Raw genomic sequence first — 20,551 nt, 5'->3', positions numbered from 1 at the left:
AACAATTCACGGCCATTATTGACAAATAAGAGATGGAATCAGTGATGTGATTATTTATTTTACATCTGCAGCGTTTGCAGGGACTGGAATTTGATTTCCACCTTCGGTTTAAGGGTTTGTTTCATTGACTCCTTGGGGACGGGCTCTATTATAGAACTCCAATGAATGAAAAAAAAACATAATGTGCGTTTCGTCTGCGACTTCTAAATGACCAACACACAGAAAAAGCACATTTCTGTATGTGACGACATCTCCAAGTTAAAGAGGAACAAAAATGATTTCCTGGCAGAATAACAATTTATTTAAATTTAGACAAAAAGAAGTACATATTTGTGCTTTGTGCAGTTTAATGAACAGTTTTGTGTATATACACTTTATACACTTATACATATATATATATATATATATATAATCTCTTGTTACAAGTAGCTAAATGTAATCATCACCACCTATTATAGAATAATCATAAATATCAAAGACCCTTTTCCTTCCCCACATCTATTATACCCATTGATAATCTAAATATGTTTTTTTTTTTTTTTTTTTAAATAAAAACTTCTTTTCTTTTTTTTTATTATTCTGAAAAACATTCATTCAGAGATGCGTAGTGTCAAAATTCAAGTCAGTATATCTCATTCCTGCCAGGATCAACATTAACTTCTCTGAACTCTCAAGCAAACATTCACAATTATCACCGGTCGACAGAGAGAGAGAGAGAGAGACGAGCACACCGGCCTGAATCCACGTCGCTTCACTTTCCTCGTTATCGCTCTGTCTGAGATCCTGATGACGCACCTGAGCACAAAGTTGTAGTAGTGGTAGGAAGAAAAAAGCAGATCTACGTCTCGACACTCGCAATGTAGAACTGACAGGCAGTTTTGGTTCTGAAGAAGAAGAAGGGGGGGGAAAAAATTAAGCATCCGGAGCGTTTTTATTTTTTTACAAATTTGCATGGATGTCCTCGTGTCGCAGCACTTTGTAGGTGATCCAGTAGAAGATGTTGAATATGAGAAAACTCAAGGGAAAGACCGCTCTGGACACAGTGTCTATGCGCTTGGCCCGGTCCACGAAGCGCTTGTGGATCGTGTCTTCGTTGCACTCGGTGACCACGGGCGGCGGCGTGAAGACGGTGGCCGTCTCCACGGCGACGCCGTCCTTCTGCAGGCAGTGACCCAGTCCGTAACCCCGGAAGTAAAAACCTCGGCTCTCCCTGATCAGCTCGTCCTCCTGTGAAATCAGGCATAGAAAAATAAAACTATGATTGGCCTCTGGCATGTCAACAAAAATTAGCTTCCAGCTTTTTTCTATCTCCTCTCAGTGGCTGCATGGTTCCCAGTTGCATTTGAGGTGCAGAAGCACAAAAGGTCAGCCGAGTGCAGCACTTTAAGGACGTCCACAGAAGAAGTGGAACAAAAACAAGAGGTTTTCTTTTTTTTTTTAAATATATATACTTCTTTTAAGGAGACACTCTGCTCAATGCACTGTGTGTGCACTGAATCGTGATTATATTCACCTCAGATGTTCGTAGTGATTTTTCCTCAAAGCTCAACTCTCAAATACCCAACGTTTGTTTGACCTAAAACCTAAAACTTCTTCACACAAATGCTGTCATGACAATCTCCAAAATCCTAAAACTCTTCTACCTGCAGCATATTAATGAAAACTTTATCCAGTTTGGCGCACGGAAATAAGACACACTGGTGTAAATACGCCGAGCAAAGACAGGTACGGACTTTTCACAGGAGGCAGATTTATTCCCAATAAGATCATTTTGCTCTCTCATCATCCTCCTCTTCCTTCACACGCTGGTGTAGTGAAATTAGATTAAGATGGAGCGAGAGATACAGTGACTCTAATTATTATTGTTTGATTTATTCGAATTTTCCACGCACAAGGGTCAAATTTCCTCGGTCACAAACCCTGGTATATACAGTAGAACAGTATTTCTGCTTCCAAGTACCATCAGAGGAAGCTTGTGTAACCACAGTTTGAGAACCATGAAACAAAACACAACAAGGAAAGTCTTTTTAGTGCCTGTTTCAACCAGATTGTTAAAATTTTACCTTCATAGTAGTGATATCTAACACTAAACACTCCTTTCTTTCATCAATTGAGTGTTTTAAATCAGAATCAGAGGGCATCTCATCAAGGAGAAAAAAAAAAAAAAGTATAATTCTGGAAGTTTATCAAAAAATTAACCTCCATCTGTCCTTTGAAGTTGCCGAATTATATACTTTTAAAATTACCTATTAATAAAAAGTCATGATCTCATCCACACTGAGCAAAAGAAGACAAAAACTTGGCCTGAAGCTTTGATGAATGGTGGGCACTCCTGTTTTTTCCCCCCCCTGTCTTTGTCTTTTTTAACAGTGGGCGAGACACTGTTCCTGCCCTCTGAAGAGAATATTAATAGACACGCAGCTTAACTGTGACAGCCCTCCGACACCTTGAGAGACTCATTTTTAGCAGAGGGAAGTGAAAAGTGAAGACGTGGGATCTAAATCGGATGATTAGTAGTCAACGTGAACGGCCCCCGAAAGCTCTGATCTCTGCGTTCCCTCCTTTTCGGCGACTCGGCTGCGAGACTTCTGCTGTCAGAGAAGGGTCAAAGCTACCGGGGTATTCCACACCTGCCTCCGCCTGTCTTTCGGTGTCGAGTCCTTTTCAACACAGTACATTCACTCAGCGCTTTAAAAAACTTTGCCTACCTCTGATCTCTGCCGGCTGCCCTTTACTTGCACTTCTTCCCCCTCACAATCACCTGGATATGAGTTACTCTACATTGTGCTAACCAACTCTGTTGCCCCAATGACAAATTACAGCATACAAGAGGGGGACGGGGAGTAGTAACTCTTCTAGTGCAACTTAATTATCCCTCCCACTCTTTGCTAAACGATACAGTACATCATGTGCTAAAGTCTAATGGTGCGTTTCTCTAAAGATAATAGGCGCTCATTGTCTTTGGTCTGTGCTCTCTGCAGCAGCAGACACACAGTTTGTGATTTGTTGGCATGAGATCAGTTGAGACTATCCCCCGTTATGATTGTGCTCCTCTGCTGCTGCGAAAGTGGTTCTTTTGATCAGTGACAATCTGTTAAAAAAACCACAAAGGAACAGTTTGACATGTTGGAAGACACGTATTTGCTTTCTTGTAGAAACTTGGACGAGAAGTTTCATACCTGTCTCTTAATTAAAGCGGCCTCTACATACACAGTATGCCTCACAGAGCTGTTTTTTTTTTATTATTCATATAAACCTGATTTCAGATTCTACATCTTTCCAATAAGCTGTATACTGTCCAATATATACTGTCATATACATGGGTGGATGGACCTCAGTTGACTAGCATAAGCTACACAGAACCTGAATTTGCTCAATGGCTATATGTAGCAGCTAGCATAAAGACAGCAAACCTGGGTAAACTGCTTTACTTTGTCTTTATAAATATAGTTTTAGCAGTTGCTGATAATTAATGTTTTAGTGTTTTGTGTTGTTAAAATAGCAAAGAATAGCCCAATTTAAGTACTTAAATGGGGCGATAGCTGGCATGATTGTAACGTTAGCTGGCAGTAACCTTAGCTGGCTAGCTAGTTGGCAGTAGCAGCTAGCTAGCTAGCATTTACCGGAAACGTTATGACCGTGAATAATAACAAATATATTTTCTAACCCTTTACAAGTGTCGGCAATGTAAGTTGGCCAAGTGTCTTTTTTTTAATAGAGTTTATAAGGTGGGAAAGAAATTATTTCTGGGTCAAATAAAGTCAAATAAAATGTGAAAAATATAGTTTGGATATATGTAAATTAATTAACTGGTGTCAATGCAAGCAATTCAAGTTAAATCAGTTAAAAGTGAATACATTAGGTTGGTTCAATTTCAATTTATTAGTTTGGTTCAATAACTAAAAGTTAAGAAAATAATTTGGATTAAGGAAAAAAAATAAAGGTTGAGTCAAGTGCAGTATTATTGTTTACATCAACATATCAGGTCACATGCAGTTACTCAATTTAGATTCTGTGAAGTCAAATATTTTATGTGATATCTGGATCATTTTTTTTTTTTGTCTGAGCAAGGTTATTGTTTTTTAAGTGAATTTCAGTGATTTCTGACTTAACAACGCTTATTCATTCTCTTTGTTTAAGGGTTATCTATGCTAAGCTACTGCCACCTGTCGGCTAACTTCACACAACAGCGGAGCTTCTTATTTTGATGCTTTTCATGAAAGCAAATAGGCTCGTTTCCCCCAAAATGTTCTTTGAATGAGGTAATAATGATTGAAAAACACACATTAATGGAGAGTTGGAGAACAATGTGAGAAGAAGATGAAAAAAATGTGTGTTTAAACTAAGAAAGCCTTAAGATAGAATAAAGATAGAAGATAGGATAAAGGGCAAAGTTTCCAAGTTAGTAATGTTAGTATAAAAGGGCAGGTGTTGTATAAAAAAAAAGGGGGGTTATTACAGGGTGAAACCAGCACTAAGTTGGATTCATCGTGGGAGAAATGCCAGGCTAAAGGTGAACGTTTCACAACACAATTAGTTTGGGAGGCTGGAGGCACAGAAAAAAAAGTCATTTTGAAGGTCAGGGTGAGACGCAGGGGTCAAGTTTTTACCCCGGCACAGACGCCGCAGTGCTGATTCAGATTCTGTTGAGTTGTTACCAGGGATGTCATTCACTTTCTGGAACAACTCAACACTCCCAGGCTGACTGAGTAACACCTCGAGTGGGAAGGAAGGTAGATAAATTTATGGTTATTAATATTTTGATGGAAAACATGAGGGACTACTGTGCAGTAAATAACTTTATTGTCCTCCAAGGTGGAGATTTGTTTTTGGCTCACCGACGCAACAATCATAAAAGGAGCCAAACAGGAAGTCAACAACAATAAAACAACACACAGTAAAAAAAAAAGAAAGAGATAGAAACAAAAGAAAAGTCAAGCAGGCATTATAAGCTTTTAATTAGAACGGCACTGTGAGTGTGATGATACTGGACATTAGCTGCAGCTGTTAGTTTGCAGAGCCGGTTTGAAGATGAATTAAAAGCCCTCAAGAAGCCAATTCAAGCTATTTCTCTACAGACAATAAATTGAATTTTAGAGCTCTTTCAGTTTTTGTTTTTGTTTCGAAGGCTGTGTGGATAGACACCGCGTAATGTAGTTGTTTAATATCTCCGGTGGTTTTTTTCAGGTCAATCACAAAGGTGGATAAGTGCATCGATTAAGCCTGGTCAGTGTGGGATTTATACATCAGACTCCTTTTTCTCTCGCCGGTACAACACATCTGGTCACGCGTCAATACCGCTCAGATGGATAGTTCGCGACTTCAGACTGCTCAGTGGGAGTAATTGTGCAACTGATGTGAACCGGGGAAAGTCTTTTCTTGTAGCGGCCATCATTTCTCTCTGCTGTATTGATGCAGGAGGGCAGACTGCCCAGTAAATCTGCTACAGGGAACTTTGCAGCTAATCCCTCCTTCTTAATGCTTTTATTTTGATAATCTACATTGAGCATTTCTCCTTTCCCGAGATTATCCATCCCACCTCACAGGTGTGGCATATCGAGATGCTGATTACACAGCATGAACATTTTAGGGTGGCCATTTATTGCGGCCAGCCTACGGCACACCTGTGCAACATTCACGCTGTCTAATAGCATATTGATATGCCACACCTGTGAGGTGAGATGGGAGCAAAAACAAAAATCAGTGCATTTAACACAGCTGCAATTTGTTTACTTCCTGTGATGGCTGATCTTTCAACTCAAATGTCACCACATTGTCCAAAGAATAATAATAAGAAGAAGGAGAAGAAGAAGAAGGAGAAGAAGCCACTATTCCTCCACACACAGTCACATTGAGTGGAGATAGATGCAAGCAATAAGTTCTAGGGCAGAAAGTCTCATTTTAAAACACTCTCTGACTGACCCAGTCTACGATACGAGGGCAAATAACAAAACATGCAGAAATCAAAAATACAGATGTATACTATTTTTATAGCTGTGTACTTTATGAGCACCATTTGGCGTGCTAGGTGTGTTAACGTGAGTATTTTAGGCCATCTGACATTACAAAAAAAATAATAATGCAAAATTATTTTTTTTTCTGCTGATCTTTCACATATACCAGGCTGCAATAATCAAAACAAAAACAATCCATTTTGCATGAAGTATATTGAAAATAATTTATTTTTTGTGTTTTTTAGATCATAAAATCAAGGGGCATCATCACTAAACCTGGCAATTTAAGGGTTAAAAAAAATTAATATTTGATATGGGTGGAAAGAAGAGATGTTGGTCTAAAACCAAAAATAAAAATATAAAAAATACAGATGTATACATTTTTTATAGCTGTGTACTTTCATGCGCACCATAAAGGCGCATCTAAGGGTTAAATATGATTGTCATGTCCGTGCCGTCTGTAAAGGATGCCTCTGTCTTAAAACTGCACAACAAATCTACCTACGGGTACATTTTTTTAATTTTATTTTTTTTAAATAACAGATTTAACCATTTTTTTCACCAGTTTTTGAACTGTGGTTGTCAACATGTCCTGTCTGTCCTCCCGGCTTCTATTAACCTCAAAAATGTAATTTGTTTTTATTCGTTGACTATGTTTTTGACTCGTCAAATTGCCCCTCAGGGATAATAAACAAACCTGGAACCTCAATAATTTTTTTTAATAATACCACAACTTCATCACATTAGCCCTTGCTTGATTATTATTGATGATAAAACATCAAAATTACAGGTCAAATAGATCACAAAGGCACTTCGCGGGTCGTTTGCTCACCATGGAAACTGGCCGAACTGAAATGAGCCGATCTTCCTCAAATAAATAGTGAATGACAGCCAGCTGTATTGTGTTGATGTTTTCAGCTCCAGAATATAAAATGTTCCGCAGTAGCAGGAGTCATAATAAGTCAATGTTACAGCAGCTGACAGGGACTGGAGTGACTGTGTTTCTTGTGCTTGTTTTTAAGAATCTACCACAAAGTGTGACACGGCGTGTCAGGGTTTATGTGAATGGGTTTTCTTTATCGTAGCTTGGAGAAACAATGTGCATATGTGTGCGTTTGTGTGATTTACACTTACTATCCTTTGCTGCCGCTGCTTTTTCCTCAGCCTGATGAACTCCTTGTGTTGCCTCGAGACAAAGTTAACCGCCGCGTACTCCAGGAGAGCGGCAAACACAAACAGGAGACACACCGCCATCCAGATGTCAATGGCCTTCACATAGGACACCTGGGGAACAAAACGCAAAGTTCACACAAAGAGCCAATCGATGAGGTTGATGGATCATCTGTGGGTTATTCACATTCTTCTCATGCCATCAGCTCTGGCATGTAAAGACACATGTGTGTGTGAGGGTGGCCTCATTGTACTTGAGTCAGTGGGGGGGTTATAGGTCACGGCTAAGACCTGAGGTGATGGTCTTTTATGTCTTTTACGTCACAACACATCAGCCACGCAGACTGAGCACACACATCGGTGAAGCTGCACGCTGAAGTGGTGGAGTTTGGAGCACTCGGGCTCGCGCTCCAGCTCTCACACAATAATATTCGTCTTTGTTAAAATAATGCACGACACCCAATGTACTCGGCTTTCAGACAGATTTATTACAAGCATTAAAGCCACATAATAACATTAGTCCTTCACTTCCTTTTACCGGAAAATAATAATTTCCGTATTAACAGTTAGCCACAAGGAAACAAGAAGTAAATGCAGCCTGAACTATTTTCGGTCTGTCCAGTCAGACTTTTTATGCATATAAACCTGATTTCAGATTCTAGATTATTCCAATAAACTGTATACTGTCCAGTTGTCTCAGTTGACTAGCATAAGCTAAGCTATAAGAAACCTAAATTGGCTTCAAGGCTATACGTAGCAGCTAGCTAGCTTGGCATAAAGACTGCAAACCTGGGTAAACTGCTTTACTTTGTCTTTATAAATATAGTTTTTACATATAAAACAAAACAGAAATACCAACTGTTCATTTCTGACTTACCAAGGCTTATTCATTCTCTTTGTTTGTCGTCTTTTGCTATGCTAAGCTAGCGTCTTTATGCTATGCTAAACTACTGCCACCTGTCGGCTAACTTCATACAGCAGTGGAGCTGGGTTTCATATTTTAATGCTTTTCATGAAAGCAAATAGGCTTGTTTCCCCCAAAATGTTCTTTAAATTAGGTAATAATGATTTAAAAACAAACATTATGGGAGAGATGGAGAACAATGTGAGAAGAAGAGGAGAAAAGGAAACAGCCTGAACACCAACAATGTAAATATAGAGTCAGTAACTTCAGTGTCAAATCCTCTCTATTGTATACTGCAACTTTGTGGTGTATACTTTAATATTTTATGATTCTATGTTTTTTTTGTTTTTTTTTAGATTATACATTAGAATACGTTTTTACTGTAATTTGTTATGTGTCTGAGTATATGTGTGTATGAGTACGCGATTCTACTCGACAGCTTCCAGTTGTACTCTGTGTTACTTCCCTGATTTTAAGATTTTGAAGAATCTTCCTCAGGGCCAAAACCTACAAGCCCCAGTGAGAGTTGACTAGTAACCCAGCATGGAGCAGAAGCACTGTTACTATGGTTACCTACAATCCGAAATACCATGTGCAGCGATTTTAAAATGCAGGACCTCACTGATGCATTATAAAACACATTTTAATGGACATCTGCCAATCTCTCCTGTTTCTTATCCTCGTCCTATGTTTTCTCTCCAGGTACAGAGTGTCCTCTTTTTTTTCACCGAGTCCACTGTCCTCACCTCTCCTAGTCTTATACTGTATTCATAATAATACGTCTCTCGGCTTGTCCTCAATGCAAATTCAGCATGATTTAATGCACCAGAACACCTCATCGGTTTCTAAAACTCCCTCCGTGTCTGTATTTTTTTACACAACTTTAAAGGAAGTAACTTTTGCAGTCTGTCAGGAAATATCAGACATAAAAGGAAATGATTTTTCAAAAAAAAAAAAATCATGTATCATGTTTTTGGGAGATATGTCAAAGGAAAATGTCATGATAGTGTACAAGTTTCAAACTCAGGCTATGGTACACTTGTTCGGTATTTTGATTTAATAACTGACCTTTTTGCTGCACTGCCAGCGTTACATCTTTCTGTTTTCTTTCATATACACTTGTTTCTCATAGTAGAGAGAATATTATGTTCAGCAACAAATATTTTCAGCTCAGTATCAGACCTTTCACACTTTTTTTTGTGTTACACTGATTTTTCCATGTATATAAAGGCCGTAATATATTTTTTTAACTGTTTAAATACACCTCAAAAAGAAAAATACTGTATTTCGTGCCATGCACTTCTTGGACATTGCTGATAAATTTGTTCCTTCCTTTACTGGCAGGATTTGTCAGACTCACCTTGGGCAGCGAGGCTCTCGAACCAGAGCTCTGCGTGGTCATGGTCAGCACCGTGGTGATGCCCAGACCCACTCTGGCAGGTGCGGCGTCCATGTTTATCCAGAAAGAAACCCATGAGAGGATGACGATGAGCAGGGAAGGGATGTACATCTGGATCAAGTAGTAGCCCATTTGACGCTCCAGATGGAACTTCACCTCAATGCAGGTGAATTTACCTGCCGACACATGTCACAGTTACACACAAATGTAAGATGTGCGATAAATACTGGGGATAAATATGTGCAGAAATGAAACGACGGTAAAAGCAAAGCATAAATCAGTTAAAGCAGTCAAATATAATTCATAATCTTCAGCACAAGGTCAGTGGTTTGTATTATGTATAATGATATTTCTACCACGTTGATGAACAGAAACAGCTAAAAGTAGCAGTTGACACTTTTACGTCACATATAATTGATGTAAAGCAGTGTTTTGAAAGGAGAGTTTTCAGTTTCATTTGAGGATAGGTTAATTTGAAGGCTTCCATTTGTGCTGCGTGCTGGTTTGACAGGCTCTATTAATTTTGGCCCAGTATTTTATTACATTTTCTTACAGCACTAACAGTGAACACTGAGAAGGCAAAGCAAAAAAAAACAAAAAAACATATCTACTTGGCTTCATTGCATTTATTTTATTAATAACAGAGGAAGCTAAAAGTAGTAGTTTACTCAAAAAGACTGGATAAGGACAGGTAAACATGTCAAATTCAACACAATCCAAAAATCATATGTGTTGCATGTTTCACTAAACTGTAAAAATGTGAATACAACTCAAAGAGAACACGTGTCGGTAACAGCTTCATAGTTCATAAATGGTCTAAAATGAATGTATCAGACTAATATCGGTATTGGTAGATTTGTATCAGTAGTTGGTATCGTACACAAAAAAGTGATATCATCCTGTCCCTATTCCATTCGATTACAATAGATGTCAGACTGACTGGTCGAATGAACAGTGATGCAATCAAACTGAAACAAAAAGCACATCGTTCCCAGCCCCTGCTGGTTTCTCAACACTCAAAGTGAAATCTGTGTCATACCTGTGTTATAATACTTGGTGCAGTAGCCCAAATCCATCTCATCTTTCAGCACAAACTGTGGGAGAGTGAGATCTTCAGCCACCTGAACCGGGCTCTCAGAGAGCCACTCAAAGATCAAGTCGTTCATGGTGTAACCGACTGTGAAAGGGGAACAAAAGGGATAAAGAGGAGAGAGAGAGAGAGAGAGAGTGAGAAGACATCTGAATATGGGAGAAAGAGTGAGGGATAAGCTTTTGCATTTGTCATGGGATAAAACACATTTCCTGTTTTTTTGTTTACAATATGAAAAAAAAAAGACAGTGGTGTTGAGATTTCAATGCGCTGCTTCAAGTCAAGTAATGTGCTGCACAAGCTGTTGAAAAAATATTGCAGTGATCCTCCTCCTCCACCTCCTCCTCCTACTTAACCTAATTTCCCCGCTAGAATCTCGAACGTCTGTGGTTCATAAACATCACAAACCTTTGGCTAATGAGACTCAGAGAATGAGCGGGAAGACGGTGATGTAACGTCCCTCTGCCCATCTGTCGGGCCAAGCTACCCTCTGCCGCCGTTGTTTGTCACAGTAAAGGTCACGCGCACCGTCGCCACACTGGCGTTCTCGTGGTTGCTTGAAGGTTACAGAATAAGGTGGGTGGACATGAGGAGCATTATCTGCTGAGGACAGTGGAGACACTGTACAGCGTGTCCTCGCCCACACTGAGCTGATTAGTGTGTGTGTGTGTGCACTTGTATCTGCACTGCATGTGTTTGTATTAGTTGAGTTGGTGAATTAGTGAATCATTTAGAAAGGGCCATGCAGCGTACAGTAGGTCAATAATTCCCTTCTTGCAAGACAAACGTTGTGCTGCCGCGTCGATTTGCACAATCTTTGAAGGGGGCTGCACTCCTCGCACCTGCCTGATTATAAGTATATTAAAAATTCATGACCCGATGCAACGCTGGCAAACGCTGGTTTCCACGCACATCTGAATATTACTGATGTCTACTGGGACCCTTTAGGGGGCCCGAGTTACAAAGGCATCAATTATTCAAGGTGTCACACTATATTCCGTTCCACGCGCCTGCAAAACAACACTATTCAAACACACTTATCTCGTCGGCGGGAGGAGAATACACTGTCATTCGCGCATCCTGCTCTAACAATGCGAGGGGGAATACCAGTGGTTTTTAAAATGTGATAAAATCGTCTCCTTTTCTTCCACCAGCTACAGCTAAGAGGCACCGGAAACATAATTGACACGGCGTTCAAGGTGCAACACAAATGAAATTCACCAGACAGAACAGTCTGGCATTTCCCAGAAAAGGAGTAGTAATGACTGTGAGTCTTGTGCCACGTCCTTTTCTTCATATATAAGAGCAGTTCACCTAATGAAAGCCGCTATCTTCATATGATTATACCTCAGATTTTGCTGCTGCCCTAGTCTTGATTTTCACTCGTAATATAAGTTACAATGCGATTTTGAGGTTACTGGACGCTAATGGCTCCGGGGCAAAGTGAAGCGGTATAAGCTGCGTATACTGTAGACGGGGCTTTGATGTGTCAGAATGAGGCAGAATCTATTTATACAACTATATGAGCCCGTGGTGGAAAGACGCAGAAAAGGAGATTGGCCTCGGCGCTCTCAAACCCCACGGATAGCTTTTTCATCACCCTCCTCTTCCTCACTTTGTCATGCTGACGAGATGACGGCAGTAAAGCCTTATAATGTGTCTCCATAACGCCGAGCTCTCACCGAGGCGATCACACCCTCGTGTGGTGTAGCGGCGCTCGTCAACACAAGCCCAAGTGCCCTCACCAGGTGTGTGAACAGAAATAATTACGTCTCCTCTGTTCACTTCACTAAACACAAACACGTGCACGTGTGCACGCACGCTGCTGCCTTAAATGCAAAGTAAAATCATTTCTGGTGTCTGTCAGTCAAAACAAGAACAAAAAGACAGAGGCTAACGATGCGGGAATTGTTGTTTTGTTCGACTTCCAAGTGCGTTTTTTGCGTTTCACGGGGGAAAGGTTTGGCAGCAGAACGCACAACAAACAGCAATGAGTAATCATGATCCATCAATCAGTACGTGTTCATGCCCAGTTTAATCAAGCTAAGGCCATAGTCTGACTAAGACAGAGAAAATGGATTTGTCCATTGTATGATTTCCGACAACTGTCTCCTTCTACTTTTGGTCAACGACTGGGGAAGAAATCGTAAGCGTATAAACGCAGGAGTAATTGGACTATGAATTGCATTATCCAGGTATGTTAGTCCGACTAAGACTAGCTCGATTTCAGTCGGACTGACTCGTTTACATGTCATTCAGAAAACTGAATTATTGTCTCAAGGCCTGTACATCCTCCGCAAGAACAGAGAAATGTGTTCTCTCTTTCAGGCGAAAAAGAATGACGTTATTATTTCCTCGCAGCCCTCGTTTGGGATTTTTTTGTCAGCTTGTTCTTGACACATCGTGTGGTTAATGCGGAAATGTTGTCATTCCCTATGAGAACTTCCCAGGAGTTCTTCACTTGAGTTTCTCGTGAAGTATGAAATGTCCTTTCCAGAACTTGTCTTTGTTCCTGTTCTTGCCACCTCGTGAAAACTAATTTCTATGTTGTTGCAGAGTACGTACAGCCCGTTAGCCTGACTAAAATCTGACTTTAACGCATGCAAAGCGGTTAGGGGTTAGGGTTTGGGTTAACCTACCCTAACTCTGTTCTTGTTTAGTACGTACAGCCCATTCGCCTGACTAAAATCTGACTTTTAACATGCATGCAAACGTATTTAAGGATAAAAACTCTGGAAGTTATAGCTGAGGTGATAAAGCTGATGATGTCAGTGAAAGGTAACCAAAAATAATTGTTGTTTGTAGATATTTTAATCCAGAAATATTCTACCTTTAAGCACAAGCACATTCATATTTTAGTTTTTGCGCTCACTGGTGTATATCTGCAGATTTTCTTTTTTGGGATCGCCTCGTTTCATTTGCAGATATAAATCACGCTGCCTCTTGTAGAAAGAGGGAGTAACTATCTAAACAAACCAATAACTCTCTATCTTATTGAATCAGAGAAGGACACAGCGTTCAGTTAGACTTATTTGTTTGTGACAAATGCTCCTGAGAATGTGCTTTGTGACTTTGTGTCCTCTCCCTTTTTATTTTATTTTGTTTTTGACACTGTCTTCTTTTTCCCCCCTGTGATGGGAATGTAGGTCACCTCTAGGCACAGAGGGTGGGTCACATCTTATAAAAGGGACAGAAAATTAAAGTTTCATTATTTATATGCTGGAAATTGGTTTCATGAGGGCAGATACTATCTCCGCTAAAGGCAAGAGAAGACTGGGAGGGAGTCATGTTATTCCTACCCTGTGTTTTATCGTTTGTAATAACTCTCAAATTTGTCTCGCAAATTTTGTAAACTGTTTACTTTTTAATGGGCGTACAAAACGTGTGAACGAGTAGAAAATGACAAATGGCATTTTCTAAGTCCTGCCTTGTCATGTTGTGACTGAATGACTGAAACAACATGTTATTACTTTCAGACACTGGCTAATAAAAGCAGACAAAATAGTAATTATTATCATTATTATCATCAAATGTGTCCAGAATCAGATTCAAGTGTGACCTGGTGATGGCCCTGAACTGTATATGTACACAGTTAAAAGTGCCATATGTAAGAATGTGGCCAAAAACGGTTACTACAGTCAAATTCAAAATACAGAGGTCTTTTAGGTTTCGTTTTCTGACGTAACTGGCAACCCCGTGGTTGCTCGGCAGCTGAGACTCTACTGGCTGCAATGATTGGTAGACGGCGGTAGGTGGCGCCACATGCCAAAACATGATTTCAAAACATACACATGATTTGCAGTCTGCAAAAGATTTTTTTTAAAGCAAATATTTTGTCTGTACTGTTGTTGTTGGTGAGTTCAGTTTGTTATATGAACATTATTCCTGAGTCTCTGTGACATATTAGGAGGATTTTATGGCCACTTGCTTTAGATTTATTACATAATGCACCTTTAAGACTTTTTGTACAGAATACCACTGTCGCTTGGGCAAACAGTATAGAGGAAAACAGCAAAAAAAGAGATAAAAGCGAGAAAAGAGAGGGGGATAAGGAAGCAGAAGAAGGGAAAGACTCACAGCTTTCAAGCTGCATGGTACAGGTCTGAATGTCCATTGGGAAATTCTTCAAGTCCATAGGGCAGGACAGGACAAGAGTCAGCCTGAGATAGAAGGATAGATGGAAGAGAGAGGAAAAAAGAGCCATAGGGAGAGTCAAAGCGCACAAAGGGCTCAAGGAAAAACACATTGAACGCAAATAAATGAGTGGAAATTATGAAACATGAGTCTGTATGATAGGTAAAGGGATACACATGGAGCTGCTTAAATGTGATTACTTGCTGCAGCACAGTAATCTGTGCAGGCACTGTTACTTTTATTTGTTGTGGTGTGGATGTTTTAAGCCTTAAAGAATCCCACGAGAACAGACACACAGAGAGAAAGAGAGCGAGATTGGCGAGTCTGTCTCGAGGAAAGCTGTGTAATTACCTCCTGTAATGCATCACCCTGAGGCAAAACAGGAGTCGCCTGCAGTGTACACACAGGCGGGCCCCGATGTTTCTGTGTCGCGATGACAAAATAACGTATTCACCACCTGAAGAACAGACTACAGACACGCGGGTAATTGACTTTCCTGAAATTGGCCGATCCGTGTCGTCGTTTAGAGCCCAAAAAGATGTTTGGCGACGGTAATTAACGATCACAGTAAATCAGTGGGAATGAGGTGCTGATTTTGTGCAAATATAGGACTCTTATGATAATACTACTTAATGGTGAGCACAGTGGAGGACTTGCAGGCAAGAGAGCTGAATGAAAATTCCCAAAAAATTACTTGGAAAATTAGAAAAAAGTGACAATTTAAAATCACCTGCTTTGCAAACACACATAGCTTTGGACCATGTATGTTAATATTTAGTGTTAAAATGTGCAGTTACAAGTTGTGAAATGGGAAATCAAAATAAATCACAGTTTGGAAACTATCCATTATAGAGTCCAATTAAAATGAAACTAAAAATACGAAAAAAAATTTTCATGCAAATGTTTTGGTGACCTGATCTGCCTTGCGTAGGTGGAGTGTTGCAGGCGGCAATTCAACAATCTGCTGTTTTTGTGGTCAGGAGGTCCCTGTATGAGTGGGATCTGTGTAATTTGTTTTGCTTACCAAAATAAACACCCTCTCCACAATGACAAAAACTGTTTTCATACATATATACAACGGCTACTTTATTCCATGTGGGATATTTTTAAGTGCCAATATCTAAAGGCAGAATTGAGAGATACGGCCTTTCTGCATGGAATTTGAATTTTATCCTCGTGTGTGTGGGTTTTCTACAGGTTTGCCAGTTTCCTCCCACATTCCAAAAACATTGAACACTCTAAATTGATTGCTTGTTTGTCTCTATGTGGCCCTATGATGGACCGGAGATCTGCCTATCACCCTATGTCAGCTGGGATTGGCATCGGTGTCCCCCCTGCAACCCTCATGTGGAGGATAAAGCAGTAGGAGATGGATGGATTAATATCTTTAAAAGAACAATCATTTTTAAATATAAATCTGAATGTGAAGCAATCAGCGCAATCATTTATCATCCGATCAAATTACACGTCGTTACCTGATGCTATAGAGAACGCTGCCGTCGTTGAAGATCCGCAGCAGCTTGTTATCAGTGGTGACCTCGTGGAAATTGGCTCCTTTCTCGTTCGCAAAGAACAAATCAGGCTTCCAGATGGAGTCCAACATGGACGGATCCAGATCGAGGGAATCGTCCGGGTACTCGCGGTATGCCAGACGAGGGTCGTTCCACTTTTGCCGCAGAAACACATTGAGCCTGTAGTCCTGTAGGAAAACCCCAACAGTTAATGGAAAGCATGGCACAGAAATTTACTTAATTTTACTAAAAAGGTACCGGCTGAATAACTAGTGTTGATGGTGACAAGTACTGAACACAACAGTATCACTCCTGCCTGCCACCAGCACGCATCAGTAATTTAAAGGTCACATAGAGTGGTCCTGTTGCACATATATGTGAGTTATGGAGGTCTACTTACATATATTAAGTTGTTTTTATGGTCAAAATCCTCCTAGTTGATGTAAACGAGCCGATTGAAATCTGTCCTTTTCAAAGCGCTTGTCAGTCGCGCTATTTTTAGCCATAAATCTCGCCCGAGAAGACAGAGTGTGTTGTGATTGGCCAGCCAGCGTAGAGCCCTCCCACCTGTGTTGTGATTGGCCAGGTATCTGGAAGTGACGTAATCTATCACGTCAGCTCTCAGAAGCACAGCTCCCCCTCTGGAGCGGTGGATGCATTGCTACTCATTATCAAAACATTGTTTTAACAATGTTTAAAAATAGCTTCGTCACGACTCCCCGCCGCAGTCCCTTTATGACTTTAAACCGGAGTCAGACCCAGAGTCAGAAGACACTGTTGCTCGTGAAACACCTCCACAACGGACGTTATTCTTCTTCTGCGGTTCAATGTACGCAACCGGATGTGCCCGGACTACCGCCCGGAGCAGGACGATCGGTTGTTCAGGAGAACCGCTGCTTACGTAACGTTAACGGGATTTTCAGTGATCTCGTTGAGCCCCGAGATTACAATAAAACACAACGTTCTCAGCAATGGCTGAACTGTTTGTTTCGAACCGTCAGGCTTCATAAACAAGGTAATGACGCAGATACACACCAAAAAAAACAGCGATAATAGGAACTTCCGGTCTAGTTCCGCTTTAATTATAACTCTAATCTGAGCAGTTAAGTCAGAATTCACCTCTCTGCTTCATGGATTGTGTTTTTTTTCTGACCGGACGTCCGGCCTACAGGGGAGCGTCCCTGGGACAACCTTAAACAGTTCCCTGTACTTTGCTGACGCAGCAGTTATAACACTATAAGTGCAAAGTTGAGGGCAACCTTCTTTTTTTTTGTTCACCCCCTGAAACCCCTGCCCTTACCCTCTCTCTCTCGTCCCCTACCGTTTCATTCATTTTCTCAATTTTTCATTTTAATTGCAGACTGGACAGTTCATTATCAGTATGTCAGTGACCCACTGGTCTCTGAAGGTTGCACTGTTATGCTCCAGGAAACACAGAAATGAGGGAATGACTTCAGCACTGAGTGAATTAGCAAAGAAGTCTCCGGGAAAGAAAGAAAGATAGAAAAAGGGAGGGAGCGCTGCGAGAATCTCATACAAATCATGCAAGAACTAAAAACTCAATAAAGGGATTTTAAAACACTATGTTAATCATGTTTAAATGTTAATTAAAGGTGCATTATGTAATAAATCTAAATCAAATGGCCATAAAATCCTCCAAATATGTCACAGAGACTCAGGAATAATGTTCATATAACAAACTGAACTCACCAACAACAACAGTACAGCCAAAATATTTGCATTAAAAAAAATCTTTTGCAGACTGCAAATCATGTGTATGTTTTGAAATCATGTTTTGGCATGTGGCGCCACCTACCAATGGCGCCACATGCCAACTGCAATCATTGCAGTCAGTAGAGTCTCAGCTGCCGAGCAACCACGGGTTGCCAGTTATGTCAGAAAACGAAACCAAAAAGACCTCGGTATTTTGAATTTGAGTGTACTAACTGTTTTTGGCCACATTCTTACATATGGCACCTTTAAATAAAACACATTTTCTTTTTGATTATGTTGAACCTTTCTTACCATTGTCGTTTCTGTGATGGAGCCAAAGCTGTTGATGAAGATATTACAGGTGACATTCACAGGTGGACCTAAGGGAAGACAGAACTTCAATCGGTCATGTCAGAACCTTCTTTAACAGAAACACTGGAAACTTATAATATTATAGTTTCTAATAGATCAACGTTCAGCCCATACTTTGGTGCACGGTCAGGCATTTTTTATCTTCACAGCACAGATCCTCTGGTCTGCTCTACGTCCACACAACTACAGTAAATTCTAGTCCAAATACACCTGATGTCCAAGCTCTGTTTGAATATGTTGCTGCATCTGCTTCCTGTTCACAGCGGCACGCTCATGCCCACTGTTTAATTAGGATGGATGATTGAGCTGAAACGCTCATCTGGACACAGATTAAATCTGAAAAAAAATGCTGCTTTCAACTGTAGTGCAGCTCTCTTCTTCAGCTCGATTGCTCGGGGGTCTGCCTTGACAGGTGGCGTACCTTTGAAAAACGGTCTGATGCGGGCATCGTATCCGGACGTTTTTCCCATGAGCTTGTCCAGGAAGTCAGAAGGTGACAGCTGTGGTCCTGCCCTGGTGGGCGGCTTTATCTCCTCCTTACAGGAGCTCAGTCTGACGTCACGTCAGCGTGAGAAGGGAGGAGAGAGGAGAAAAACAAAACAGAAGAAGAACATTTGAGAAACGGCAGTGGAAGACTGTGTTGTATGTATGGGAGGGAGCAAGCGTGGGTGTTGGGGGGGGGGGGGGGGGGGGTAAAAAATAATGAGAACGAGAAACCAACAGCTAGTCAGGCATCAGCATAAAATACCCAGCAGTCGACGGGGGAAGCGGGAGTGACAAATGACGACTGAACGGCTTACCTCAGCTGGCAACTAAAAGCGTATCTATTTCACATCATGTATGAGACTTATTACGGTTGTTAGGCCTTGACTAGAGAGACGCAAAACACAAACAGAAGTAAACTCATCCCTCTCTCTCTCTTCCCGCTGCTCGTGAGCTTAGCAGGGGGAAAGGATCGCCAGATCGATGGCTCAATTGTAATGCTATGAATGTCACAACTGTGGGGAAAAAGGGAGAGAAGTTGATATGAGCTCTGGTGAGTCTCTGTCAGCCACTGACTGGAATAACCAACAGGCCAGAGAGAAAGTGCTGAGGGGAGGAGACGGCAAGAGAAGGAACGACGTATAAGAAAATGCCTTATTGCCACCTCCTCAAGTTCACGACAGTTCAGTCGTGAAGTGAACCTCTCGAGGCTCTGCTGATGCCTTCGGTTCTGATGAGAGAAGTACGAAAAAAAAGCCAGACGCTGATCCACCAATCTTCTGGTCTCTAAACTGTATTTACAGTAGCATAAACTGCACTGTCAGGGGCGAGAGCGTCAGGGAATTTGTAGAGGGCATATCGGGAACGTTCACAGTAAATCTGAGCTGATGATCCTCGTCGTTCTCTCTCTCTCATGTGTAATAGAGAAGGCTCCCAATTAGATATCCAGCAGTGGGGATGGCTATCGCTGTGACTTTTTAACAGCATTATGAGTCTCGGGCGCTCACTAGCTCATTGCACAGTATTAATCTCAGATGACTGGGCAATGGGCATGGGATGTAATCAAGGGCACTGCCCTCCGTTACCAGGATCCATGTTTGACGTCCGCTCCCTGATACTATTTATACTTTTTGGTTGTTCTTGTTCGTTTACTCTCCACGCAGGCTGCTGCTGCTGCTGCACTGTCATATCTACATTTTGTGAGTGTTCACCTGCGATTTGCAAACGCTTTGCCAGCACCGACGCTGTTTTTTTTCGCTACAGCGCGTGAATGTAAATGAGCGCAGCCATCTGTACAAAATCGATCAAGGTATAATTAAGTGCTCAGTGTTTCTGGCAGAAGCCGCGAAACAGTAATTTGAGACATTAGTTATTTCCCAACTCTACCTCTAATGGCGACTGATGACAGAATCAGAAATGAAAACCGCCAGTGAACGGTGCACAAGCACAAAAACACACACACACACACACATGCACAGGACATAGCATGAAATAATCATTCATCAAAATACAGAAATTAACATAGGAGTGCAAAGAAGCTATAGGGGAATCTTATATCCATATTTTTTGTTTAATGTGCAGATTTCTGTCTGAATCTGGATGTATGAGTTTTGGTCCATCTATAATGTCTGTCAGAGGCAATGGTTCAAAATGATGGTGACTGAGGTGGATGGAGTGTTTGATGATGTTTATAAACCTGGTCTGAAGACAAACGAGCTGTATTTCACTGTACGGTGCGGTAAAGTACGGTCATTCTCCCACATCTATGGTTATATCTCAGATACTAATTATGGTAAGGTGATAAAATCAATCAGGTGCATG

The 20,551-nt window shown here is 40.9% G+C and overlaps 1 protein-coding gene across 1 annotated transcript in view; it reads right to left on the bottom strand.

Moving 5' to 3' along the window:
• Nucleotides 1–288: 288 nt before the first annotated feature.
• The window catches only part of glra4a (glycine receptor, alpha 4a), a 42,798-nt gene continuing 22,535 nt past the window's right edge, over nt 289–20,551 (bottom strand). Inside the window, exons 2-9 of the mRNA XM_083891514.1 lie at nt 18,669–18,799; nt 18,188–18,255; nt 16,127–16,350; nt 14,595–14,677; nt 10,467–10,604; nt 9,389–9,603; nt 7,089–7,238; nt 289–1,227 (exon numbers count right to left, since the gene is read on the bottom strand). Coding sequence (XP_083747640.1) covers nt 940–1,227; nt 7,089–7,238; nt 9,389–9,603; nt 10,467–10,604; nt 14,595–14,677; nt 16,127–16,350; nt 18,188–18,255; nt 18,669–18,799 — 1,297 coding nt within the window. The 3' untranslated portion in view covers nt 289–939. The remainder of the gene's footprint in view (nt 1,228–7,088; nt 7,239–9,388; nt 9,604–10,466; nt 10,605–14,594; nt 14,678–16,126; nt 16,351–18,187; nt 18,256–18,668; nt 18,800–20,551) is intronic.

The sequence above is a fragment of the Microchirus variegatus genome (genome assembly GCF_963457635.1).
Source record: "Microchirus variegatus genome assembly, chromosome: 6".
Classification (NCBI taxonomy): domain Eukaryota; kingdom Metazoa; phylum Chordata; class Actinopteri; order Pleuronectiformes; family Soleidae; genus Microchirus; species Microchirus variegatus.
This window is presented reverse-complemented; position numbering and strand designations above follow the sequence as displayed.